We start from the raw sequence: 27,928 nt of genomic DNA on the forward strand, positions 1-27,928 counted from the left end.
TGGTTTTTTTGAAATACATAATTCACCTCTGTCTCATGTGTAGTCACATGTCCAACAAAAAATTGAAAGTGAGGAATGAAATTTGATTTCAAGTGTATGAAAATAAGGAAGAGGGAGACCAGACGCGTTTGTAATTAAAAATCTGTCTGGAGGTGCATGTTCGTAGGTTATACGGTAATAGATTTATGTATTATTTTAAAAAAAGGGTTTGACTCACTTAAGAATAAACTGCGTGTAGATTAACGTGTGTTTGAAATTACATTTCAACTGTTATGGTTTTTCAAAGGCTGAGATAAGTAATTCCATTCTCACAAAAGTTGAAAAACATCATTAAATGCATTTTCAGATATTTAAACTCAATAACTAATCTTCTTCTCATAAAAGTTGAAAAACCTCATTAAATACATTTTCAGATATTTAAACTCTGTATGATAAGTAATATCCTTTTTACAAAAGTTGAAAAATCTCATTGAATGCATTTTTAGATATTACTCTATATTTAAGATATTATGGGTGTATTCGGAGATATTTTATGAAAACTATGCATTTTAAGCTATTTAAACAACATACAGGGGAAGGTGAACTCTCTTTTTGGTCATACAGGGGCTGAAATCATTCTTAGAGTTCCGTTGGTGGAGGATGTAGTGGAAGATAGGTTGGTTTGGCAAGAGGAAAAGAATGGCGATTATAGTGTGAAATCGGGATATAGTCTTTGGAAAAGGTTGCACACTGGTACTCTGCAGTATGGTATTGAGGGTAATTGGAAGAATTTGTGGAACATTTCCGCACCACCTAGAGCCAAACACTTGTTATGGCGGATTTGTCGGGGCTGCCTCCCGACTCGTACTACGTTGCAACATCATCATGTCCCTTGCCCATCTCTTTGTCCGTGGTGTGATTGTGAAGATGAAGATGATTGGCATGTTTTTTTCGGTTGCGCGTCTACTTCTCAAAGTTGGCGGGCAGCAGGTTTGTCATCCTTAATCGACTCTCGTTTACAATCATTTCATGATGCTAAGTCCCTTATTTTTGACGTTTGTAGTCGAGAGGACCGTAGGGATGCTGGTAGATTTGCTGTTATGCTTGAGGTCCTTTGGCGCAGTAGAAATAATGTGGTCTGGCAAGATGTCCGAGAAGATGCTATAAGAATTGGTTTACAAGCATATCACAACTGGTATGATTGGTTTATAGCCATAGAGGAGCATGCTATGGGTGATAATAATAATAATTTAGTAGCTTGGAGTCCGCCTATGATAATTCAGTTGAAGTGTAATGTTGATGCATGTTTTAATAACGTTCGTGGTACGACTAATAGAGGGTGGTGTTTTAGGGATCATTTGGGGAGATTCATCAGAGCAGGTGTAGCTTGGGATGTGGGTCTTTTTTCTGTCCACGAAGCTGAAGCCATGGCTTTGAAGGAAGCTATCCAACATGCCATCTCCTCCCATTTCTCTTATGTTGTCTTTGAAAGTGATTGTCAATTAGTCGTAAATTCTATTAAAGCCAAGCATGTTGGCTATTCTGAGTTTAGTTTTATAATTAAGTCTATTCAGAATTTGTTATGTTGTTTTCCGAACTTTGAGGTAAAGTTCATTAAGCGCCAAGCGAATTCGGTTGCCCATTCCTTAGCTAAGGCGGCCGATTCTTGGTCTAGGCGTAGTTCCCTTACTATGATACCTCCTTGTATTGAGATTGATTTGATGAATGAAAGCTCTTAAGTTTGTTCTTGTCAAAAAAAAAAAAACAACATTTCACTCTGAAAACTCAATTGAATGCATTTTAAGTTATTTAAACAATTTATTACATATTTGCACTTATTTTGTAAAAAAACGGTGCGTCGAGATACATATTCAAATACAAAGACATTTTTTACTTTTTGCCAAAAAAGAATTTGACAATTTCTTTATACATCTCACAGGCTTCTTGGCAACCCCTAACGAAACTCCATAAATGTCTCTATAATTCGGAAATGTATCTTCGAAGACATATTTTTTTTTGAAAAAAAAAGGTTATTTCGGCACCACATATCCGAAGACATTTTTTTTTAGAAAACATATGACTTCGGAGACGTACTTTCGAAGACACTTTTTTTTATAGAAAAAATGTGTTTACAGAGATGTATATCCAAAAGAACTCACTACTTATTCAAAAATTAAAATCAAGCTGAATCAATACAATTAATTTGTATAATTAATTATATTAATTAAAATATATTATTAAATATATATAATTATAATCAAAATATAATAATAATATTAGCCTAATAAATATTTAAATCAACACCTTATTTATATATATAAAATTAATAATAATAATAAAAATATTTATTTAATATTTATTTATTATATTTTATGATACATAAAAAATCATTTCATAAACACATTTTCAAAAATAATTTAATAGTTAAAAAATTTTATTTTATAAACAAAATTTCCAAAATAATTTTAAAGTTAAAAATGATTTTATATATAAATGATTTGTTATCATAATTAGTTATTAAAATAATTTTCATTTTTATATTTGGGCCCATAACAATCGAGTCCACTAGAGTTTCAGGCAGGTGGAGCAGTGAAGGAGGAGGAGGAGGAAGAAGACCAATACGACTTTCATGGTGGCCGCACTCTCAACACACAGACACCAACAACTGTCCCCCCCTTCTTAAAACCGAACTCTAAATTCAAAGATGCTCCGAATATGGATACGTGGAAGAACCTCAGAGACAGAGAATCCGGAAAATCGCGTCCACAATCCTTCGCTAACCGCATAAAATCCAATCGCATTTCGCATCTCCAGTTATCAAATCACAAAGAACTCGTTTCCCCTCACAAAGGCGCAATCAATTCCCTTCAGGTTCTCTTTCTTCACTTCACTGCTCTCAAATTTCTCACATTTCTTTGAAAGGTTTCTTAATCTGACTGTTATTAATAATAATTCAGATTGATTTGACAGAGGGAAGATATCTGTTATCTTCTGCATCTGATGCATCCGTCGCGGTTTTCGACGTGCAGCGGCCGAGCCAATGCGACGGTTTGATCTCGAAACATAATTGCTTATTTGTTGTTGATAAGCAACATGAACTAGCTCATAGGTTTGCTGTATCTTCAGCTATATGGTATCCCATTGATACTGGATTGTTTGTTACTGGTTCATATGATCATCATGTTAATGTTTGGGACACTAATACTACTCAGGTTCACTTTAACCTAATTGTGGTAATAATTTCATAATTATTATACATTTTACACTCAGATTTAACTTCTTTATTGTGTTGTTATTGTATTGTAGGTTGTGGTGAATTTTAAAATGCCTGGGAAGGTGTATAAGACTGCAATGTCTACATTGTCGACTTCTCACATGCTTATTGCAGCTGGAACTGAGGATGTGCAAGTTCGTCTTTGTGATATTGCTTCTGGGGCATTTGCTCATACTTTGTCGGGTCATCGAGGTGTGTCGTGTTCTCATTTCAACTTCCAACAAACTGTTTTCTGTTTTGTTATTTATGCTATGTGTTTCTTACAACAAGTGTTAACTTATGTTTTCAGTCAAATTATTTCACAGTTAATCTTATAATAGTAAAGATCCTGTATAAGATGGCGCAGATAGGAAAAATATAGCGGGAATTATATGTATGAAAATGTGCCTTATTAGTGGAGGACTTTAGTAGTGGCTGGCAGCTACCTCTTGCAGTCCTTTAGGCTATGTTTGTAATAAGTTAGACCTTTAAGTTATTTTTGTACCATATTGGTCTTTTAAGTCATTAAAGTGCACGCCATTGTCTTTTTTATCTGTTTTCCATCCAGCTCCGTTAGTGTTCTTCAAACTCGTCTATGTCTATCCGTTTTTGGGGTTTCAAATCCAGTAATTGCTTAGGAGAAAATGGGTTTTTTTGGCAATCATAGTTCATAAAAAACTTCTCTAATTTTTTTTCTTTTGGATTTTTGTGTTTATGCATCAAACCCATAAATTAACACCAAAAGATGAAATGAGTTTTGGATTTTGGTTCTTGCATCCATATTGATTCTTTTCGATTCCAGCATACAATGAAATGGGTTTTGGTTCTTGCATCCTTATTGATTCTTGCACCTTTGTTTTGGATTTGGATTCTTGCATCCTTATTGATTCTTGCACCTTTGTTTTGGTAAACGGTGTACATATATTTTATGACTTAAAGGACCAATCTGATACAGAAGAACTTAAAAGACTAATTTGTTGCTAACATGTACCTTAAAAGACCGCAGAATGTATTTTGACTGTAATATATTATGCAAGTTATAATACAAATTTTACACTACGGTTTAACGTTTGAGCACTGTACTAAACCAGAAACATGCAGGTTTGAGCCCTAGAGTTTCTATTTTTGTATCTCATTTATTCTTCCTTGTGCAAAGATAACAAATAAGACATCAAAATATAAGAATTGAAGCCCCTTACGTCTGGTGAAATCAAAGGGGCTATACCACTGTGTCAACATCCAATTCTTAACATAACAAGTATAAATATTTTTAATATATTTATGTATATTTTTGCCGCCTCATAAAATATGTCAAATTCTGCCACTGGTAGATAAATATATTGAATTATAATATACTGGGAACTGAGGTGTCTGTGTGTGTGATTGTTCTTATAACATGATGTGATAAATATTATTAAAAGGAGGTTTTTGCCTCACATGATTTCTGTGATGTCAGATGGTGTAATGACTGTTGAATGGTCTGCTTCAAGTGAATGGGTCTTGATTACTGGGGGGTGTGATGGCGCCATACGTTTTTGGGACATAAGGCGTGCTGGTTGTTTCCAGGTTTTAAATCAATCTCGTACACAGCTTGGAAAACGTCCACCTATACTCAAACGTTCTGTCTTAACTAAGGTTTCTTTTTTTAACTTTGGCTTATTCCTTGTTTATAATTTGCGAGATTTAGTAGTTGATTATTGCAAGTCATGATTATTTTGTTTGTGTAGCTGAGATTTCACCAAGTACTTAATTTCAATGCCAGTATTTGTGCTTGTTATAATCCCAAAGCCTTATTTATTAATCACAGGAATCAAGTACAAAAATGCGTGCTGCACAGAAGAAATTTGTCAATGGTAGTGGCAGTGGACAACTGCAAATTGGCAGGCTATCATCTAAGGGACCCATGAAGCAGAAATTACATCCAGGAATGATTTCTACACAGGATCGTGCAACTGCTCACTATGGTGCTGTTACAGGATTGAAAGTAACAGAGGATGGCATGTATCTCTTAAGTGCAGGTTGTTTATTTATTATTTATACAATTATACCGTATTACTCAATAGACCCATGCTAAGAACAGTGTCTTATACAAGTCGAAGGAAATTTTAAGAACATTTTGTTTAGAAATATGTAAACATAATAAAAGTTAAACATTGCAACTCATACCCAAAAATTGAAGTTAGACATTACAAGTTCAATTAGAAAATTGTTTTTCTTTTGTTTTTTCTCGAAAAATGAGCTATATATTTATCTTTCAAACCTATTATGTTCTTTGAGAGGAGCTGTTTGTAGTGCGCCTATAAAACACAAGTGTCTTTCATTGTAATATAATATTCATTGAGCAATTGTTGCCAGAAAAAGATAGACACCAGTGCATCTTTGTAGGCCTATTTATATAAGCTCTTGGAGCCGGTGCTCTATAATACATGAGTTGTAAGTACACAATTATCCCTTTTTTCATTGTTAATTGTTAACAATCATCGTTAGACCATTATAAAACATACACACCTTTCTTATACTGAACATACACATGACAGATTGCTTTAAAAAAAATTCACAAGGAAATACTTTATCTACCTTCTGTCAGTCTGCAATGCAGTCACATTTGCTACAGGTAATCAAAGGGATGCCTTTGGGCTTATCTTATATTTAATGGTTCACGATGGTTTCCCACTGGTGTGTAATAATATTCTAACACCAATAAATTATCAGAACAAATCACAAGACATAAACATGGTCTTGGACAGATTCCTTACTGAAAGTTGAAAACTCTTCTCTGAAAGTCATAAGCAGAAGTTATTTGTACAATAAAATCATTAACATGGAAACCACATAGACATTAGTGATTAGTCAATTAATTTACCTCCAAACGATAATATAGTTGAGGTTTTGAAAAGTGAGGCTTTGTTTTTGAAAACTAATATCGGCAATATTATATAGAAGAGAAGAAATACATCAGGGTGAGGTAGAGATGTATTCTGTGTGTGAGGCAGAGAGAACACGGTAGAGACTGAGAAGTTGTACCTTGAGAGTGACATCCATATGAGAAATGTCAACAAACATATGTACAGCAGCAACTTTGCTCTCAATAGAACTGGCTAAGGCACATAATTGCCTTAAATAAAGATATATTCCTATATAAATAACATTAAACCTGTATTTAACAAAAGCTTGGGCATCACATATGGAAAAATATATTATCATCCATTGATTTATGGGGAAGGGAAGGGTTGAGCCGTTGAAGAGAGAAGTTCGCAAAATAAACACGATAAAGACAAATCATTGGTAATGTCTTTCGTTATCTGTTGAGTAATATTTTTGACAGTGCTGCAACAGAAGGAAGATAAGTACCTATAACAATAGTAAATGTTTCGCTACATAAGTCTCATTGGGAATGTTTATAACCAAAAACAACAATTAGTAGTCACACATGAGGCGGCAAAATTTAACTGGTACCAATAACAAAAATGGTAAGAGCAGTTTTCTAATTAGAAATTAGATGACACAATCAAATAATGTAGCTAGAATTATAATCTTATATCGTAATGTTAAATAAAAATTAATTTTTAAAGTGATTCTAAGTTTAAGCAACTGAATGAGAATGCTAATTTGAAAGAGATAATATGGAATTATTAGTGTCTATGCAATAGCTAATTTGAATCAGTTGTTACCCGATTTCTTATATCTACATTGATGTGCTGTTTGATCACAGGGTCTGATTCAAGATTGAGGTTGTGGGATGTTGAGTCAGGCTGCGACACTCTTGTGAACTTTGAAACAGTCCGCTTGCAAACAAGCAAACCTATTCAATTAGCTACAACTCAAGACTCGACCGTTGTTTTTGTTCCATGCATGAGAGTTGTGAAAGTATGTTGTTCATTTCATTTATTGCCTAGTTAACTTAAAAATTAGACGTACAAATATAACTAGGAATACTTTTTTTGAAGCATCATAAAAGGCAATCAAATATAAAGAAGTGATCTCGGGTACTCAAACCCAAGAACAACAACAAAACAAAAGGAACAAAATTAACAGAAGAAATTAAATCCACCCCCACAACTGCTAATAAACTAATTTCTAAGAATACAGTGAGGAATACTGATTTCACTTTTGCATTATTCAGGCATTTGATATGTGGTCTGGGAACGCACACACGATACTACGTGGACACTATGAGTCTGTAAACTCCTGCTGGTTTAATCAACAGGATCAGGTATGTTCAACAGTTGGTTGTTCATTTTTTATCCTAATCCATAATAAGTCTTCCATCTAAGCGGTGAAATTTGTTTGGTTGTTTGGTCCAGCATGTTCATTTTACAGTTAAAAGTATTTTTTCTATGGTTATGAATTAGATAAATGGAAACAGAACTCAGAAGACATATGCCTTTATTGTAACTCAGCTATAACAAGTCATAAAACAGCAGAGGCCCTAATATGGATCACAATTACTGACATAAATATGGCTATAGATTGTATTGAATTGAACACTTTGTTGATATGTAATGTAATACATGGTTGCAGAATTAAGACTCCATGTACTTTTTTACAGTTTTTGTTATTGTCACAGGAGTTGTACACAGGTGGAAATGATAGACAAATTCTTGTATGGTCACCTGCTAGGTCAATTGCCGATGAAATGGTACATTCTTTGAATCAGTTTTTTATTTTTTATATACGAACGGTGAGAGCACCTTTCAGCCTGACATTGTCTGACTATGTGATAAACTGTAGGACGAAGGAGATCCCGACGATCAAGATAACTGGAGCAACTGAGTTTCGCCTTCCATTCGTGTCACACATTTTCCCGTTCATAATTGATCTGCAGTTTGTAACTTGCATGTTTGCGGGATTTGTAAATAAAGGTTTGCTCTGGTTTTTGAGCATATGTGAAATGCTGAGAATGAGAAGGACAAGCCTCAAACATTGTATAATAGTAGCCTACTACTTTTGTAGATAGATTTCCTTCTTTCTTTTTTGTCTTGTAAACTATGTCAGTGTAAATATCAACACATTTACATATTGTTAGTTTGAATTTGGATGAATTTTTAGACTTAAAATGCATACTCTTTATAATTTTCTTTCAAGATTTTTTATTTTTTAATTAATCACAAGATATTTGATTTGTTTAGACTATAAATACACAGATTTGTTATTAAAATGTTCAGTTTTTATTAATCAACAACATAATCATATCATTAAAAATCCCTCAAAACAAGTACATCTTTAAAAACTTGCCCAAAATGAGTTATACCATCAAAAACAATTGTATCATTGACATAATATAACTATCATCACACAATACACGGTCATACCCGTCTATCAAGTGATTTAAGACACATGATAGTATTTTGAAATTCTAAAAGAGTATGATTAATAAATCGACGCTTGTCGTGACCAGACATTATCGCAAACCCAAAGGATTTTGTCCAGGTGTTTATAGTACTTTTAGAGGAATGCAAAACCAAGCTCCTTATTTTCAAGCAAGTCAACTGTCTCTCAAGCTCATCCATCAACAACCAACACATCCCTTGTCTTCTATGTTGTTTTTTGGTAGCCACAAAAACTATTTCTGCAACATTTGAACCATAAATTCTTATAGTTGCCACTGAAATCACTTCATCCATTTTCTCTAAAATCACATTATAGAAACCACTAAAGTTACATCGGTTATGTTCTGAGTATCTACTAAAAACAATATCTTCAACCAATTCTCTTTTGGTTATAACATCAACAATTGGGTCGAAACTCTCACGCAATACACCAAGAGTTGCATTCAACTTACTCTCCTTTTGACTAACCTCATCAGAAGTAAAATCTCCACCATGATCATCATCACCATTACTCACATTCTTAAACAATGTCCAAGTTAGATCATTTGCAATCTTGATTGGTTTACCTAACATATTTTTTAGAGATACGAATATTTTCCCACAATCTACGCTACAAAACCAATTCTTCTTTTCAGCATTGCCCTCCATGTCACCAAATCCTATAGCCTTTAAGCATCCAAAGTGAAATTTTTGCTCACATTGAACACACATAATAACAACGTTACTATCCTTCTGATCCGGACCTTCTTCTTGTTCACATTTTGGTTGATGACATATTTTGCAACAACAAGTCGGACAAAACCAATCACCATCCGGAACTCGATCAAGACCTAAGCAACCAAGGTGAAACGAAGAAGGACATTGATCGCATAGTATTAAGTCACCTCCTAAACCACAAACCAAACAAATAGTATCGTTGTATCTTTCCATCTTTTCACCACGTAAACTCAGAGCCTCTCTTTGACATTCAGACAACGACCTCCCGTCTTCTAAGAAAATACTACTAGACGGTCTATGCCTTGTACAACAAGCATGAGCCTCAAATGCAGTCATAGTGAAACTCTCTTGACAACAATCACAAATTATACCATCACTAAATATACTCCCTTTTTTGACTATATCATTACCACCACGACATAACACATTAGTCCCTGAAGCCAAAACTTGATTATCTATCAACCAATAAAGAAGCGTAGACCTTTTCCTCATACTCATACTCAATACCTTCCCTCTTTTACTACAACCTTCTGAACTATTCTCCATTGTACTAGTAACTTCCGATTCACATTGATTCGCTAATTTCTCATTCTCCTTTGAAGTCGAAGTTATAGTATCACTCACTTCAGAATCATCACTAGAACTTGATTGATCGGATTCTTTAGAAGATCTCAATCGCTTTCGTTTCTTAGAAATTATTGTTTTTGGTGCTTGTAGCAAAGTTGAAGGGTCTTGAACCGAAATACTTCCATCCTTAATACAAATCTCACATGCATTCTTAAGAGTGATATAATGTTTTCCACTAGAAGGCGAAGTATAACGCATTTCCCATCTACATTTTTTATCGATATACCAAAGCTTCCAGCCCAAGAAAACAAGATGTTGTTTTGCTTTCAAACTCAAATCTTTTTTTCGAACACCCTTTTCTTTTTCTTTAAGTCTCGTTAATCGATACCATTCAATCACAGCTTCTGGACAATATTCAGCTTCAATATTAATATCAGGAGCTTCTGATCTTGAAGCCATATCAAAATCTACAACTATATATCAATCAAATCTGCATGACACAATTTCATTGTTAGTAAGATTAAAGTTGCATGTTTTAAAGATGAAATTTAACAAAATAACTAGCAAAATGGAAACAATAAATGCATAAAATCTAAAAAGATATTTGATTTGTTTAGATTATAAATGGATGGATTTGATACTATAGTCCTAATTAACATTTAATGTGCAACTCTTATTCGTTAAGAATATTATTTTGACTATTTTATTTTTTATAGTAATTGACAGTAAATTACTTTAAAGGTTCATAACATATCTATTAGGTGAGTTTAGATTGAATGGTTTTATATCAAAAATTAACTATTACGGTTTAGAAATTAATCTCATTTACTAGTTAAAAAAATCTTTATTAACAACTTATTCCAATTATGTCAAGAAAATATTTTTGAAGATTCTAAAATTAAAAAAATACCAAATTTATAAAAATTTAGTGTGATAGTCAATTTTATTCAAATAACCTAATGCATTAAACTCAACATATACATGTTTGGATGCCTAGAAACAGAAAAGCAAGAAAAGCAAGAAATCAGAAGAATTTGAATGGAAACTTTTATTGTTGAATGAATAGAATTAGAATGAAGAAGAAAGAAATTGTAAAACTTATTTTAATTAGTTTTGATATAGTTCAATGTTTAAATTTTCTCACTTCAAAAAAAAAACTCAATTGACACCAATATCATTATATAACTACTACATGATAGAACATTCAAAACAATTCCAATAAAAGACATTGAAATTGAAAATAATAGTGGAAGATGATGAGATGCTAACCTTTGAAATTTGAATATTGAAGAGGAGAAAAAGTAGCAAGTATTGCGAAATGAAGAAAACCGAAAGCTACAACGAAAGTTTCAAATTCAGAGAGCATGGCATATGATATGGATTGAAATAAGGTTTGTTTTGAATTTTTATAGGGAATAGCTAAAATAGTGGGTCAATTATAGGCCCAATATTCATTTAATTTTTATTTATGCAAGATTTAATTTGCTCATTAAAAGTCACATGATATATATTATTTAACAAGATTTGATTTTTTTTATAATTTATTTTGTTATTAATATAAATTTAAATATGTAAATGGCCTTTATAAATAGGAGTTTATTTTGATTTTAGTTCGGATAGAGAAAATTTTAATTTGACTCTACAATTTTAAAATACTTTTAAAGTAGTTATTTATTAAGTTTTTTAATTTTAAAATACGAAAGAACTTAACTTTCAATGATGTGGCAATGTGTGAAAATGAATGAATGATATAATTTGAAATTTTAAGATTTTGATTTGTTAAAGTGAAAGAAAATAAATGAATAAAGTTAAAAGAAAGATAAATAAAAATACATTTATTATTAAGTAGTTTGGTATGGATAAGAGAAAATAATATTATAAGATGAGAGAAAAAGAAATATGTATATTTACAAAGCTATGCTAAAAAGAATAAAATAAATTAAAATAAACATGTATATTTTCCATTCAATGAAAAATTATTAATTGAACATTAAAAAAAGAGAGAACAAAAATATATAAATTAAAATTTCATAAAATAAATTTTTTCTATTTATTAATTTAAAAATATTTTTTATTAATAATAAATAAAATATAATATATCTTTTAGATTTTAAAGTAATAAATTATAAATTAATATTACTAATAGATGAAAAATGTTATTAAATTGAATATTTTAAATGGATTATTAATTGTTCAAATATATTTATTTATCTCTATTTTAATTTTTAAAAATAAGAAAAGATGCGTGTGGGATCCATTACAAAATTATTCTAAAAGAAAAAAAAGCTATAAACAATTCAAATGACAACAATAGTCTATATCAAATATTTATAATTAATTATATAATGTTTGATTGAAATAATTTTATTTTATTTTGCTTAAATATACTTCTTTTTAAGTTGCTGAAACTAGAATTAACTATAAATTTAGTTGTCTATATTATATTATTCATCGAATTAGTTATTGTTCTATTTTGAAATCAGAAATAGAGTGATGGTCGAAAATGATACTGGATCCGAGCTTTTGGCGCGATGGTTCTTCAAAATCATTATGATGATTTAGAAAGAAGTCAAATTGAAGATGCGTCTGATAAATTCTTGGGTGAATATGAAATGACTCTTCAGGAGTTTGTCATTTATAGATTTAATAGGATGAAACTTGCATCCATGATTTATGGTGTAAGAAGAAGTTGAGGAAAAGGTCTTGGTTACTCTAAAAAATCTGACCATCAATGGTTTTGACCTACAGTTAAACCAAATTATCTTTCTTCTTCAATTTCTGCTCATAAAGGACTCTATTCATACTTTGTATCCGCTGCTGACAAAGTAGAGCTTCTGAACCAGCCAAAACCTAAGATTGTAGAATCAGAGATTCTGAGAGAAATCAAAATCAGAGATCTCAAAGTTAAAGGTTTCAAAGAAATCAGAACCAATTATTTTAAACTCTAAAGTTCTGAAGAGACCAGAACCTAAGACATCAGAGTCTAAGGTTTTGAAAGGCTCACAACCAAAGGCTAAGATCAATTCAAGGCATAAAACTTTTAAAGTAAAAGTCTTGAATGATTCCAAGCCCTACTGCATGAAGTCTAAGGTACAAAGTCAGAAGAACCCTTTCATAACTAACCCTAGAGGACCCATGAAATTATGGGTACCTAAATCTGATTTTTTTTTTTACTATAGATATGTTTAAAGGGACGAGCAAAGTAGCAGTCTTGGTTCCAAATCCTAACTCTGAAAGAGGAAGGAAATATGGGATTTGGAGGAAACAGACAGGGAAGATCATTGGTACATGTACTATTGGTAATTTCTCTATATCTATTAATAATGTTTGGTTAATAGATGGACTAAATCATAACCTACTTAGCATAAGTCAATTTTGTGATAATGGTTATGAAGTAGTGTTTGATAAGAACATATGTATAGTCATGAATAAATTTGACAAGTCCATAGTGTTCAAAGGTAAGAGGGAAGGAAATGTTTATAAAATAAAGTTTTTATGAATTGGTTGATTAAAAGGTACTTTGTCTTCTACCCGTGAGTGATAAAAAATAGGCTAGGGCATGCTAACTAGAGATTAATCTCTAAGCTCAACAAGCTAAAACTTATTAAGGGTTTTCCAGACATTAATTATCACTCAAATGCTCTTTCTGGAGCATGCCAATTAGGAAAATTTAATAAAAACTCTTTTAAACTTAAGAGCGTTGTCTCTACCTCCAGACCCTTAGAACTGCTTCACATTGATTTGATTGGTCCTGTTAGTACTGCATCAATCAATGGGAAGAAATATGGATTAGTCACAGTTGATGAATATAGTATATGGACTTGGGTGAAATTCCTTAGATTCAAGGATGAGTCATATGATGTGTTCAGCATCTTCTGCGTACAAGTACAAAATCAAAAGGAATCAAAGATTTTAAAAGTTAGAAGTGATCATGGAGGAGAATTTGAAAATGAGTCATTTGAAACCTTTTTGAAAGATATAAAATTCTTCATGAGTTCTCTTATCCTAGAATTCCCCAACAAAATGAGGTTGTAGAGAGAAAGAATAGATATTTGCAAGAAATGTCCAGAACCATGATCCCTGAAAACAATTTACCGAAGTACTTGTGGGAAGAAGCTGTAAACACATCATGTTATATTCATAACAGAATCTACATTAGACCAATTTTGAACAAAACATCATATGATCTATTCAAGGGAAGAAAACCTAATATATCTTATTTTTTTCTAGTTTGGATGTACATGTTACATCTTAAACAATAAGGTCTATTTAAAGAAATTTGGTGCTAAAGCTCAAAAGGATATCTTCTTAAGATATTGTGAACGTTTTAAGGCATGCATGGTGTATAACTCTAAAATCAAAATGGTTGAAGAGTCAATACACATTATATTTGATGACAAAGAGTATGACAAAAAATGTCAAATCTTGTTGAAAGTTTTGCAGAAATACATATATCTGAATACTCCCCAGGTTCTGGTCATTTAGTATATGCTTTATCCTCAACAGTTGGATGTCCAAAAGCTGATGTTTTAGAAACTATCCAACATTTAGAAGATGCTCAAACTCCATAAGCTAGTAATTAGAAACTGATTCAACCTCTGAAGCTCATCCAGATGAAGAAGCTTCTAAACAAGCTCATGATAGGTATCAAGAAGCAACACAATCTAGAAAGACTTTCAAGTACAAGTCTTCTCATCTAGAAAATCTAATCATTGGAAATTAGAATTGTCCTAGGAAGACAAGATCTGCATTCAGAGAAAAAATGCTATTGTAGGACTTATCTCCATGATTGAACCTACTTTTGTTGATGAAGCACTATCGGATGATGGATGGATTGTTAAGAAATGCTAAATAAGTTTCAAAGAAATGACGTTGGGATCTGGTACCCAAACCTCATCAGATGAACATTAATGGAACAAAATGGGTCTTTAGAAACAAGGTCAATGAACAAGGAGAAGTAGTAAAAAATAAAGTTAGAATTGTAGCACAAGGCTACAGTCAGCAAGAAGACAATGCATGATGAGTTTGAGATGAGCATGATGGGAGAACTGAAGTTCTTCCTTGGAATTAAAATTAATCAATGCAGGATTGAATTTATATTCATTAGACTAGATACACAAAGGAGCTTCTAAAGAAATTCAAGCTAGATAATTACAAAATTATGACAACTCTTATGCATCCAACCTGCAATATGAGAAAAGAGGAAAGAAACTCTAAAGTCCGTTAGAAGATGTACAAAGGTATGATTGGATCCTTGCTTTACTTAACAACTTTTATACCTAATATTTTATATAGTATTTGTCTATGTGCAAGATTCCAATCAGATCCTAGAGAGACTCATTTAACTGTTGTTAAGAGAATTTTTATATATATGAAAGGACAAATTTAGGAATATTGTATAAGAAATATCTAGATTACAAGCTAGTTGAATTATGTGATGCTGACTATGTTATGGATAGAATTGAGAGAAAATCCACTAGCGGAAGTTGTCAATTCATTGGTGAAAACCTTATATCCTGGGCTAGCAAAAAACAAACAACGAATGATTTGTCTACAACAGAAGCATAATACATCTCAGTTGCTATTTATTGCACATAACTACTATGGATGAAATATTAGCTGGAAGATTATCATATTTGTGGGAGCAGTATTCCAATATTTTTTGATAATATTGCTACTATCTGTTTGACAAAAAATCTCATTCAACATCCTAGAATCAAGCACATAGAAATCAAACATCATTTTAGTAGAGAATATGTTCAGAAGGGTGTAATAGATATTTAATTCATTGATATTAATCACCAATGGGCTGATATATTTACTAGGCCTCTTACTATTGAAAGATTTGATTTTATTAAAAAGAATTTGAACATGCATTTTGTAGAAGAGTAGTTCTTTCTTCTGAATGGAGGACCAGAGTCTAATGATGATCAAAAGCTACTATGATTAGAAGCTCTGAACCAACTTCTGATGAATAATAGCCTCTGAAGTGTCTCAGACTCTAATACTCAAAGTATGATTTTTTGTCTCTAATATAATTCTAGTAATTAGCATCTTTATGGTATAATAAAATTATGTCTTGTTTCTCTAGTCAAAATTTTATTAAAATTTTTCAATTGATATTTTCAAAAACTCACTCTTTCCACACACGACTAAAATGGTTGAACCACATCTATCAACACCAGTGGTTAAATTAAAGGATTATTATGGCAAGAAATTCATAAATAAAAGCATTGAAAAAGTATCTGCTAGTTTTATTTAAGATGAAACCAATACATGTTCTAAACCATTCTCAAGATAGCAGATACAATACACTAAAGGATTACGACCTTCAGTATTGGTCGTTATGCCATCCACCTGATCTGACAAAGTTAATACAGCCTTCATCAGTTTTCTGAGTCTAATTCAAGTTCTTCAGTCAGATCCTTCTTCTTCTTGGGTTTCTTCATCTTGGACTCTGAAGTTCTTCCTACATTTGATGCTCCAAAAAATATGAAAGACTGGGCTCTTGCATCTTTAATGGAGTTGATCTTCCTCCTTCTCCTGCTTCTTCATGATCTTGCTGATCTCCTTGGAAAAGTCTCTCCTCAAATGCTTATTTGGCTTTGTCTTACCCATATTGCTTGATAAGAAGAGAGTTATTTGGAAGAAAGAGTATTATGTTGTTACTAGTATTAAAAATATGATTTTATAGGGAGTTTGAGGTAAAGCTAAGTAAGTCTTGGACTCTGTGAACCAATGGACATGAGAGAGAGAGAGAGAGAGTTAGTATTGGTCTTAATGCACGTCTTCTGAGCTTTGACCCCTATTGATCTATACTCAATTGTGAGAACCGAGACTTGACCATCTTAAATTTTGAAGATGCTTTTCACAACCATCTTAGCCAAATCAATATTCCTTTAAAAAAAATTGTCCAAGGGGGAACAAAGAATGGTTTTATCTCATTTTTATTCAGATCTAATAAGTCCCCAAACATTTTATCATACTTATGTATTCTAGCTTATTTTCATTCTTCCTTTTGTGTTCTTTTTGTTGATGACAAAGGGGGGGGGGGGAGTAAGATAGTAAGTATTTAAACACCTGAATCTGATATTGTGTATGCTTTAATTTTGAATAATTAATTATTTGTGCTTTAAATATGAATTTAATTAACTTGGATAGGACTTACAAGGAGCTTACAAATCTCACTATAACACCCCAAATTCTACCCAAAAATATCATGCGAGAAATTAAAGTATTTTAAAAACTATCAACAAGCATTTGGGATATCACATTTACTTCATATAAACAACTCATAAATAGATACATAGCAGTTTAATCTCAGAGAAGCACAAAACAACTTATAACAGCTCTTAGACAAACCAACTTCATTTTAATATGCAGCGGAATCATAACATTCAGCTTTATAAACAAATCATCTTATTTAATCGGAAACAACTTCAAACATCATAGTACTTCTCATTATCCAATTGGGAACTCGACAACTAAAACATGAACAACATAGAAACAACAATATAGACAACCCCCCAAGTGCTACGTATCAGAGCGACACACCAACCAGACACGATGAAGCTACAAACTTCCACATCTATACTTGAGTATCTGCCCATTTCCCATGGTAGGGGAAACATCAGCAGAAGGGGTGAGATATCAAATATTATAAAGGAAAGTATGATAATACATATAGCAAAGGTAAAATCATACACAATTCACCACTTCTCAATATAAGCAATTTGCATCACAACAATAATGTTAACTATCAACTATAACAATGTATTCAAGTTTACAAGTATGTCATTCAAGCACATAATAACATACACTTCATAATCACAATGTAAATTAATACAACTATCAACAATGGCAAAACATGGTTCATATATTCCACATATATACATATATCATTAATACATACATATTTATATATATATATATATATATATATATATATATATATATATATATATATATATATATATTTGCATTCTCATCGTATACATTTCATTTACATATATCACATCTACACACATCAACAATTCATATCAAATGAATTCAACTTCACAAAATATGCATTCACACATCATAGCATTCACTTCATAAACACAATAATTCAAAATGTGACTCAATATGTGACTCAACTGTGCATATGCATGTGGTACCAATCGGAGCTTCATTCCTCGTCACCAATTGCCCAATTCAGAGGCACAAGGCATAAGCCTTCGTCACTTGTTTGCCAATCCAGGCCGTCACAGAGTATGCATATGAAATGTGACTCAACAAACAAGACAACACAACATACTCATCACAATCACATATCGTCACGAGGCATAAGCCTATATCACAATCAATTTCCATTTATACGAGGTAATTCTCGTCACCATAATATTTCATCTTCACTTAGTCACAAAATCATATATACAACATCACGTATTCACAAAACAATCACAAATATACAATTTGCATATCATCAAGATCATTACAATAATCATCATGTTTCGGCACATCGGCACAATTACTCAATTTCACATATTAACGCAGTCATCGCAACTATCATCATAATCCACTAAACTAACGACAATTAGCTAGGATTCATACCATAAGGTTAATCACATAACAATGCACAATAATTAATCATATTGGCAATCACAACATTATTCGCAACAAAGGCATCCAAACCGAAATCACAAATTTTGGTCAATTCTCAAAATAATCTCAATATGCCAATATATCAAGTAAATCAAATCGACTTTCAATCATCAACTAAATCAATTAGAAATAATGTTAATTATCAAAACAACATCATTGGCATAACAATATATTATTCTCAACTTGAATATTAAACCAAAACACAATTATGATCAATTTCTCAAAGGGTTAATACCTATTTTACCCCCTGCCATATGGGCCCTAGTTGAAAAACCCCCTGCCAAAAAAAAAGTTTCAAAACATGCCTCATAAAATTTCAAAAGTTTGCATTTGGACCTTTATCACGCCACATCATTAAAAAATCTGATGTGGCATTATTTTCTGTAATTTTTTAATAAAATTATATGCCACATCACTAAGTCATGAAATGGAATGACCTAATTACCCTTAGTCTTTTTAACTTCATTTCTGATGTGCATTTGATTTTGTTATCGTTTCAGACCCTACAATTAGGGTTCTTCATTTTCATCTTCCACTGTTGTCAAGACTTCACCGTAACAAAGCAAAACTTGAATACGATTTTGCACTCTCTGAATACGATTTCGCACACTCACTCTGATTACGCTTTAGATTCGAAGTTAAAAAAGGTACGTATTGTCTTCTTGTGATTTCTATTCTCGTACGTATTGTCTTCTTGTGATTGTGGTCCCAAGTGAAAATCTTTCTGAAATGTTGGACGGAATATTGTCTCTTTTCTGCAGGTATGGGTGTTTTTGGTGTAGTATTTCACCATGGGGGACACTTCGTGCAAGAGGGTCATATGTATTACAGAGGGGGTAGCGACACTATTGTTGAAGGTCAGGATGAAGATAAATGGAGTTTTTTTTAAGCTGTTAGTTTGGTTAGGGATTGGGGATATGAAGGTTTTAGGCTATGGCGAAAGATACCGCAACTAGATGAAGGCTTTATGAATGTTGTTGATGATGCAGCTTGTGTAGAAATTGCTAAGCATTGTATGGCTTGTAAGGTTGATGGCCATATTTGGGTGGAGCATGGTGTCAAGGACATGATGACCAAGGTGGTTCATCCTAATGTGGATGACTTCAGCACATCTAGTGAAACTGAGAGCAGTGGTTCTGATACTGATGCAGGAGAATGTTTCGATGATAGTGAAGAGGAAAGAGTGATTGAAGTAGAAGATGAACAATTCGATCAAGTGGAGGTAGTTCTGCCCGAGAGTGGGAATAGGGTGAATGTCCATGGGAAATCTTTGAGATTCAAGCGTTGTGCATCCAAGGATCCCAAAAACATGAAAGCCAAAAGCATGGTAAAGAAGGTTAATCTATTGGTGCCCAAGAGTGTCTTAGGATCTAGTTCAAAGAGGAATACAACCAATGATGAAGATGTGGATTATGCTAGTGAGGAACTTGATAGTTCAGATGCTGATGAAAGTGATATGGGTGAGAAACCTTCCAAGCCAAAGTATGACAAGTTCAGATCAGAGCTGCTCAACAAAGACTTTCAATTCAAATTAGGTATGGAGTTCAAATCTCTCTCTGAATTTAAAGATGCTATTAGGGAGTGGTCTGTATTAAATGGTAGAGAGATAAGTTTTGTTAAGAATGAGAGTTATAGGGTTAGGGTTGAGTGCAAGGGTAAATGTGGCTTTTTGGCATTATGTAGTAAAGTGGGAGACAGTCACACATACCAGATAAAGACTTGGGTGGGGACCCACACATGTGCAAGGGTATTAAATAACAAGTCTGCCAATTCCAAGTGGGTTTCTAAGTTAGTGGTTGAAAAGAGGAAATCACAAGGGAAAGTAAAGTTGTCTGAAATTATGGCTGAGCTTAGACAGAAATATGCAGTAGGCATCACCAAAGGAAAAGCTTGGAGAGCAAAAGCTATTGCTGATGAAATAATTGAAGGTGATGCAAAGGAACAGTATAATATGTTGTGGAGTTATGCAGCTGAGTTGAGAAACCATTGTGCTGGTAATACTGTCAAGATAAACACTGAGAGACCACATCCAACACTACCACCAAGATTTGGGAGGTTTTATTTCTGTTTGGATGGCTGCAAGAAAGGGTTTACCCATGGTTGTAGACCATTTATAGGTGTAGATGGGTGTCATCTTAAGACACAATATGGAGGTCAACTGTTAATTGCTGTAGCAAGGGACCCAAATGACCAATATTATCCTTTGGCATTTGGTGTGGTGGAGACCGAGACAAAGGAAAGCTGGAGATGGTTTATGCAATTGCTGATGGAAGACATTGGATCTGAGAGAAAGTATGTTTTTATATCAGATCAACAAAAGGTACATTATGTGTTTGTTATTCATTTTTATGGTATAGTACTAATTGATTCATTTCTATAGTATAGTGCTAATGTTGTTCTTTTTCTGTTGTGTGCTTATGCTGGTTTTAGGGGCTTGTTAGTGTTTTTGAGGAGATGTTTGAACAGATAGAACATAGGGTGTGCCTCAGACATTTGTATGCAAATTTCAAGAAGAAATTTGGTGGTGGAGTTGCCATTAGGGACCTTTTAATGGGGGCTGCCAAGGCCACATACTTCCAGGCTTGGGAGAAGAAGATGAATGAGCTTAAGCAACTTGACAAGAAGGCATGGGATTGGTTGATGGGAGTGCCAACAAAACTGTGGTGTAAGCATTCTTTTTCATTTTACCCTAAGTGTGATGTTTTGATGAATAACTTGAGTGAATCTTTCAATAGTACCATATTACAAGCTAGGGATAAACCAATACTCACTATGGTAGAATGGATTAGGAACTATGTCATGAATAGGATTGCTAATAGTATTGTGAAGCTTGATAAGTGGAAGCATAATGTCATGCCTAATCCTAGGAAAAGGCTTGACAAGGAAACTCATTTTAGTGGAGAATGGCTGCCTACATGGAGTAGTGGTGATTTGTGGCAAGTTCATCACCCATATAATGGGTTGCAGTTTGTTGTTGACATTGGGAAGAAAACTTGCACTTGTTGCTTTTGGGATCTTGTAGGCATACCTTGTAGACATGCTGTTTCTGCCTTGCAATATCAGAATTTAGATCCTGAAAAGTATGTTGATCCTTGTTACATGAGAGATGCTTATAGGGCATGTTATGAAAACAATGTTAGTCCAATAAATGGCATGGACATGTGGCCCACTGTGGATGCTGAAAATTTGTTACCACCACAATACAAGAAGGGACCTGGAAGGCCTAAGAAACTGAGGTTTAGAGAGTTGGATGAGAGTGGATCAAGGATGAGAAGGGTAGGTGTATCCTATAGATGCACAAAGTGTGACAAATTGGGCCACAATTCTAGGAAGTGTCAAGCTACTGAGCAAAATCCTAATGCACTCAAGAGAAAGGTATTCCCTCACAATTCATGTCTTTATATGTTCTTATATTTGACAAATTATATGTTATGATGTTTGATAATGAATGCAGAGGAAGACACCCAGGACCAAAGTATCAAGAAAACATGTACAAGAGCCGGCTCCAACTGAGGCAGCTCCAACTGAGGCAGCTCCAACTGAGGCAGCTCCAACTGAGGCTCCAACTGAGGCTCAAACTGAGGCAGTTCCATCTGTGATTGAAGACCCAGAGTTGGATGCATTGCTTAATGATATGATGTCTCTCTTTGAAGAACAAACATCACAAGTTGATAACCCCACACAACCTGCTGTTATGCAACCTGCTGCTGCAACAAGTGTTCCTTTAGCTGTTTCAGAGCCTGCTGCAACGACTGAACCAGTGCCAGCTTCAGCAAGTGTCAAAAAACCTCCTACAAAGAAAAAGAAAAATGTCTTGCCTGTGAAGCCAACAAGAAAAAGGGTCAGTGAGAGGTTGAAGGGGGTGAGAAATGCCAAACGACATGGTGGGCCTGGATCAACACCCGATGTACCATTGACAATTGATGAACCTGAAGGATCTGGTTGGAGTGCATCAAAGAAGATCTCAAAACAGAAGTGGAAGGGAATTGCTAGGAGAATGACTCAGTAGCTGTGTTAAAAGTTCAATCTGACTGTTTTAATGTCTTTAAGTTATGTACTTTAAGTGCCAATTTGGTGCCATTTTGGTGATTTCAAATGTACTGTGTTATTGAACTTATGTTAAGCACATTATGTGCCATTTTGTAACTCCTACTGATCAGAACATATTGGATCCAATCCAAGCTTTTAATTATGTGACATTTTGGTACTCATCCAAGTTGTTAATTATGTGCCATTTTGGTACCATTCCAAGTTGTTATTTATGTACTTGTTATTGTCAATATTTTGGAATCAATCCAAGTTCACTTGGTATTGGCTTAACTAAAACACATGAGAATTTCATATTTTGGTATAATAAAACACATAAGAATTTCATATCAGAACAAATGTCATTTCCATTGTAGTCTATTTCAATACAACCATACACCTTCATAAAGACATTACAACACAGACAAATTAATTGTCAGATAAACCAACATGAGTTAACTTGAACCAACATAACATAAATTGGACTAAATTCAATAACAGAAGTCTTACAAATTAACACATAGACAAATTATTTGTTACATGAACAGAGAAAGAAAACCCAAAGACAAATTAACACAACTAAAAGATAATTCATCTTCTTTGTTAGCACATCAATCTTTTTCTCTATGGCTTCCATCTTTAGTGGAAAGTCTCTCTCAATTTTGCTCATTCGTTCTGCAAATCCTACATCAAGATGCCCAAATTCTCTTACACCGCAAAATTCATCATCCCAAATAAATGCGTTGCAGTCGTCTTCTTTACCCCACAGCTTACACTTCCAATATTTTCTTCCTGGATTTGAAACCGATTTTGAAACAAATAACTTCATGGACACATTGTGGCCACATTTGGGAGTTACTCTTCCATTTGAAGATAAGCTTGAGTTAGATGAAATTTGTTGACTCATGAAGAAAAGAGTAGAAAATAGACGAAGTTTGTTGACTCAAATCGCAAAACGCAGCAACGAAACAAGAAGGAGAAGAAGAAACCTTGGGTGAACAAGAATAACGCAGCAACGAATGTGAATTAGGGTGAGAAACCTGGGTTTATGAAGTTAAAAAGACTAAGGGTAATTAGGTCATTCCATTTCATGACTTAGTGATGTGGCATATAATTTTATTAAAAAATTACAGAAAATAATGCCACATCAGATTTTTTAATGATGTGGCGTGATAAAGGTCCAAATGCAAACTTTTGAAATTTTATGAGGCATGTTTTGAAACTTTTTTTTTGGCAGGGGGGTTTTTCAACTAGGGCCCATATGGCAGGGGGTAAAATAGGTATTAACCCTTTCTCAAAATACCGTAATTTATCGATAAACTGAATAATTGGTCCAAGTCCAAGTATATTCCAATCACATAGACTTATTGGAATAAATTCAACTAATAATTTAATTATCCAATTAATAATCAAAATATATTAATTTTAATTCAACTATTATATTTTTATTCCATTATTTTCCAATTCTACAACAAAACCCATTATTTCACTATTAATGATTTACCCACAAAAAACACAACAATCTAATACACATAGATTATCAATTGCACACAACTTATCACATTTATAGAATCACATTCCAACAAATTATCAAATACCCAAAATTGAAACATAGAAGAACATGGATATCAAAGTATAGAATCAAACCCACCATAACATACTATCATACAACCCTTTAGCATGAAAGAACCTCACCCTTACCTTGGTAAATATGGACTCTTTCACCATAGCTCTAAGCTTTTCTCCAAAAGAAAACCTTTCTAACATCATTTGGAGACACACCTAAAAACCAGTTCGGAAATCAGCTTATCAGACGAACTTAAAACCCTTCAAAATCAAAATCGCTCCGGTCAGAACTTACCTCTATGGTTCAGAAACGTTGTGTCCAAGTACCGCAACGATCCAATGGTTGGATTGAGAGATACGTCTGTTTTGCTAAGGTGACTCTTTGTTGAAACATAGCTGCAAAAATGGGGTTTCTTCTAGCTTTTCTCTTCCACCATTGTTCTTTTCTCTTTTGCCTCTTTTCTCTTCTTCCTATCTTTTCCCCCCAAATGAAAATAGTAGCCTCTAAAACCCCAACCTTCTCTTACTATCTCACTTATGTCAATTGGGCTTAACCCACCAATCCATTCATTATGTTTCTATCACTTAGGCCCATTTAGTTATATCTCTCTAATAACTCAATTAAGTCAAAGAACACAAACACTCACATAATTAAATACTTAAATAATTATTATATCACATAATAACTAAATAAATAAGTAATTATTAAAAACGCCAAATAATATAATTACTAAGATAATCAATAAAAATATTAATAAAAATCGGGATGTTACACTCACCCTTAGAACTATCAGACTTAGGGGGTTACAAACCTCAAACCCTGAAGTCAACTTGTTAATTAAATCAACAACCATTGTTTTAAATACTTGTGTTTGTCATCATCAAAAAGGAGGAGATTATTGGAACAAAATTGGTTTATATGACATCCCTTAGGTTTTAATGATGATAAAGTATTTAAAGAACAATTGAGTATAATAAAATCTGCTTAAGTGTGCATGAACAAAGATTAAAATTTTGATTTGAAGTCAGTTATGATAGTAAATTGAACATATAAAGAGAAGCTCTAAAGATATAGATTATGAAGATGAGACTCTAAAGAATCAGCTTCTGAAGAAGGTCAACTTCTGATCAGGTCATCATTTAAAGATCAGAACTTGAACATCCCAGACTCTGATCAGGTCAATATATGAAGATAAAGTCAACCTCTAAAGACCCAAACTTTGATCAGGTCAACATCTGAAGATATAGTCAACCTCTGAAGACCCAAACTCTGAAGGATCAAAAATTGAGACTCAAACTCTAAAGGATAAAAATATGAAGTCAGTCAAAGCTCAAAAACCAAGGAAAATCTGACAGGTCACTATCAGATTTTAAGTTCAATTTGTCCTTTTATGATCACATGAAGACTTGGCAAAAATCTACAAAAGATAGAAGGATTACAACTAATAACTCTTCTTGTAGTAAAGGATGTTCAAATGGCCTCTCAACAACATTAACAATATCAGGAAGCTTTTCAACGATTATGATGATGCTTCTCTCAAAGACTCCATATGTGTGAAGTCTTCTCCAACGTCTCTCTTATGTTTCTCTTTAAAAAGGAGCTAAAGAGTTTTGCAGACAACGCAATACTACGCCTTGACAAACAAATAGTTGTTACTCTGTCAAAACAATTGCACAAGCTTAACATATAATTTCATAACTCTTGTATATTCTAAAAATATCTAAGCTTTGGAGTCTTTTTGTGTTGTATTCTGTCTACACCTCTGATTGTATATCAAGTATAGTTTATCACAATCTCTTAATTGTTTGTTAAAGAGTTTGAAGTCTCTTGCTTGTGTGCTTGAGCATTAAAGTCTTTTGTGTATTTGAGCAACTCGAAGTCTCTTGCTTGTATGCTTGAACACTTGTAATCAGACCTAATTATAGTGGAAATCCTTTGAAAGTGTAATAGAACTGAACTACACCTGATTTGTGGGATCAACCAGGATAATTGTTTGTGTTCTCTCTTTCTCTATTCTCGGACTCTCAATTGTTTAATCAACTGCCACTCATCAGATTCTGATAAGAAAAAGAAGAAAAATTAAAACAATTAAACCTCTTTCTCGTGTTTTTCTCACCTTAAGTTGACATCAAAGAATGATTTATGCTTTAAAACTTAACAGTGATAGAGAAAAATATCTTGAGAGAAAAACATGACTGAAGAATTTGGAACCTCTGGTGGTCCAAGAAACAATGTTCTGCCCTTTGATTATAGTGTTTCATAGAAGAATAGTTATATTTCTAAACCTCTAACATTCAATGGAAATTCTACTGAGTTTGAGTGGTAAAAAACAAGATGTACACTCACATCGTAGATCTTAATGATGAGTTATGGGATATTCTTGAAGATGAAATTGACTTTGAAGTAGATGGAGTTAGTATATGGTGGCTAATAGAAAAAAACCTCACACCTGCTCAAAAAGATATATAGAAAACATCACAATGATGATAGGAGGTTCACTTCAGGCAGGCACATGCATGTTCTTTGGACTAAATCTCATATGATGGAGCTCGAAGAAACAAGCGGTGGTAGTTATATCTAACATTGAGGCCGAATATCGTGCACTTGCTCATGCTACGTCAAAACATTTATGGATTAAATCGCTGTTGAAGGAACTACTTGTCAGGTGTCAACACTACTCTGTGATAACATCATGGTGTCCCATAATCTAGTCCTCCATGCTCGCGCGGAAAACATAGAATTGGACATTCACTTTGTGAGAGAATGCAAAACAGCTGACAAGCTTCTGATTCAACAAATTCCAAGAACCTTATAAATTGCAGATGTTTTAACCAAACCACTTTCACGTATCACATTTTAGGCTTTCGAAGACAAGCTCAAAGTTGCACCCTTGCTCCAACTATAATCTTGAGGGGAACACATTAGATATACAAAATCAAAAATAAGAATGAGATAATTAGTTAGATTGATGATTTAATGTAAGAAAGTTAGTTAGAACATATAACTAACTTATTTAAATTAGATTAAGTGATATATCTCTCTCTGAATATTATTCATGCATGCCTATTAAAAAAAAATACAAAAGTCATGTTTGAGTTTTAGTTGTATCCTTTTTATATTAAAATATAGACATATATTTCACGATCTACTTATCAAGCAAAAGCTGTAATGTAATTAGAAAATTACACTAGAATAAACTATAAATCGTTGTATTTCTTTGCAATTAGTTTATCTTAATGGTACTGACCATTTTTGTGATATTGATTTTTTTTCTACTAAATGAATATTTAGACTTCAAAAAATTATCAAATCAATTTTGGCTTGCAGACTGAATTTTAATTTGAAGAAGTACATAAAATCCTCTAATTTTAATACTCCCTTAATTATAATAAAGTGTTTTTTTATGGAAGCACATGGAAATATTTGTTTTTTTATGCTAAACCAAAAGTTTCACTCAGTTAATAGCTGATCAAAAATATCAGGTGCAGAATCGTGTACTTATAACATCTCACTTATTCATTCTTTAAAGGATATGAACTCAAGTCTGACCAAACTCAATCTACTGCAAGATACATTAAATATTAAATAAAAATGAGAGATGACACTACAGTAAAAATATACTGCAAGACACACCTCAAATTTTAATTAATTTGATGTGATCAAATGTTGATACAAAAATGTTTAGACTGGTGGAGTAAACTTGTCAGAGTTTAACATAAAACGACTAAGGGAGTTGTGATGAATTTATTTTTCTTTATAATACAAAATTTCTTAATATAAAAAAAAATAAAAAAATAATCGTACTAAAATACATCAAATATCCTAAAGAGGGCAGTTATAAGAAAA

At 33.0% G+C, this 27,928-nt stretch overlaps 3 protein-coding genes across 3 annotated transcripts; 2 read left to right on the forward strand and 1 right to left on the reverse strand.

Annotated features, from left to right (window-relative positions):
• Positions 1-2,519: 2,519 nt before the first annotated feature.
• LOC131660813 (WD repeat-containing protein ATCSA-1) lies at positions 2,520-8,289 on the forward strand. The gene is made up of 9 exons (XM_058930148.1): positions 2,520-2,850; positions 2,937-3,191; positions 3,286-3,445; positions 4,689-4,867; positions 5,040-5,250; positions 6,945-7,099; positions 7,356-7,445; positions 7,800-7,871; positions 7,964-8,289. The coding sequence occupies exons 1-9, from the start codon at positions 2,695-2,697 to the stop codon at positions 8,003-8,005; spliced, it is 1,320 nt and encodes a 439-aa protein (XP_058786131.1). The 5' UTR covers positions 2,520-2,694; the 3' UTR covers positions 8,006-8,289.
• Positions 8,290-8,472: 183 nt separating this feature from the next.
• On the reverse strand, positions 8,473-9,953 carry LOC131660814 (increased DNA methylation 1-like). Its single transcript, XM_058930149.1, has one exon. It carries the CDS (start codon positions 9,823-9,825, stop codon positions 8,539-8,541), a length of 1,287 nt encoding a protein of 428 aa, XP_058786132.1. The 5' UTR covers positions 9,826-9,953; the 3' UTR covers positions 8,473-8,538.
• Positions 9,954-18,998: 9,045 nt separating this feature from the next.
• On the forward strand, positions 18,999-22,547 carry LOC131655274 (uncharacterized). The gene is made up of 4 exons (XM_058925167.1): positions 18,999-19,136; positions 19,251-20,809; positions 20,920-21,864; positions 21,944-22,547. The coding sequence occupies exons 2-4, from the start codon at positions 19,457-19,459 to the stop codon at positions 22,496-22,498; spliced, it is 2,853 nt and encodes a 950-aa protein (XP_058781150.1). The 5' UTR covers positions 18,999-19,136; positions 19,251-19,456; the 3' UTR covers positions 22,499-22,547.
• The last annotated feature ends 5,381 nt before the right edge of the window (positions 22,548-27,928 follow it).

The sequence above is a fragment of the Vicia villosa genome, linkage group LG3 (genome assembly GCF_029867415.1).
Source record: "Vicia villosa cultivar HV-30 ecotype Madison, WI linkage group LG3, Vvil1.0, whole genome shotgun sequence".
NCBI lineage: Eukaryota > Viridiplantae > Streptophyta > Magnoliopsida > Fabales > Fabaceae > Vicia > Vicia villosa.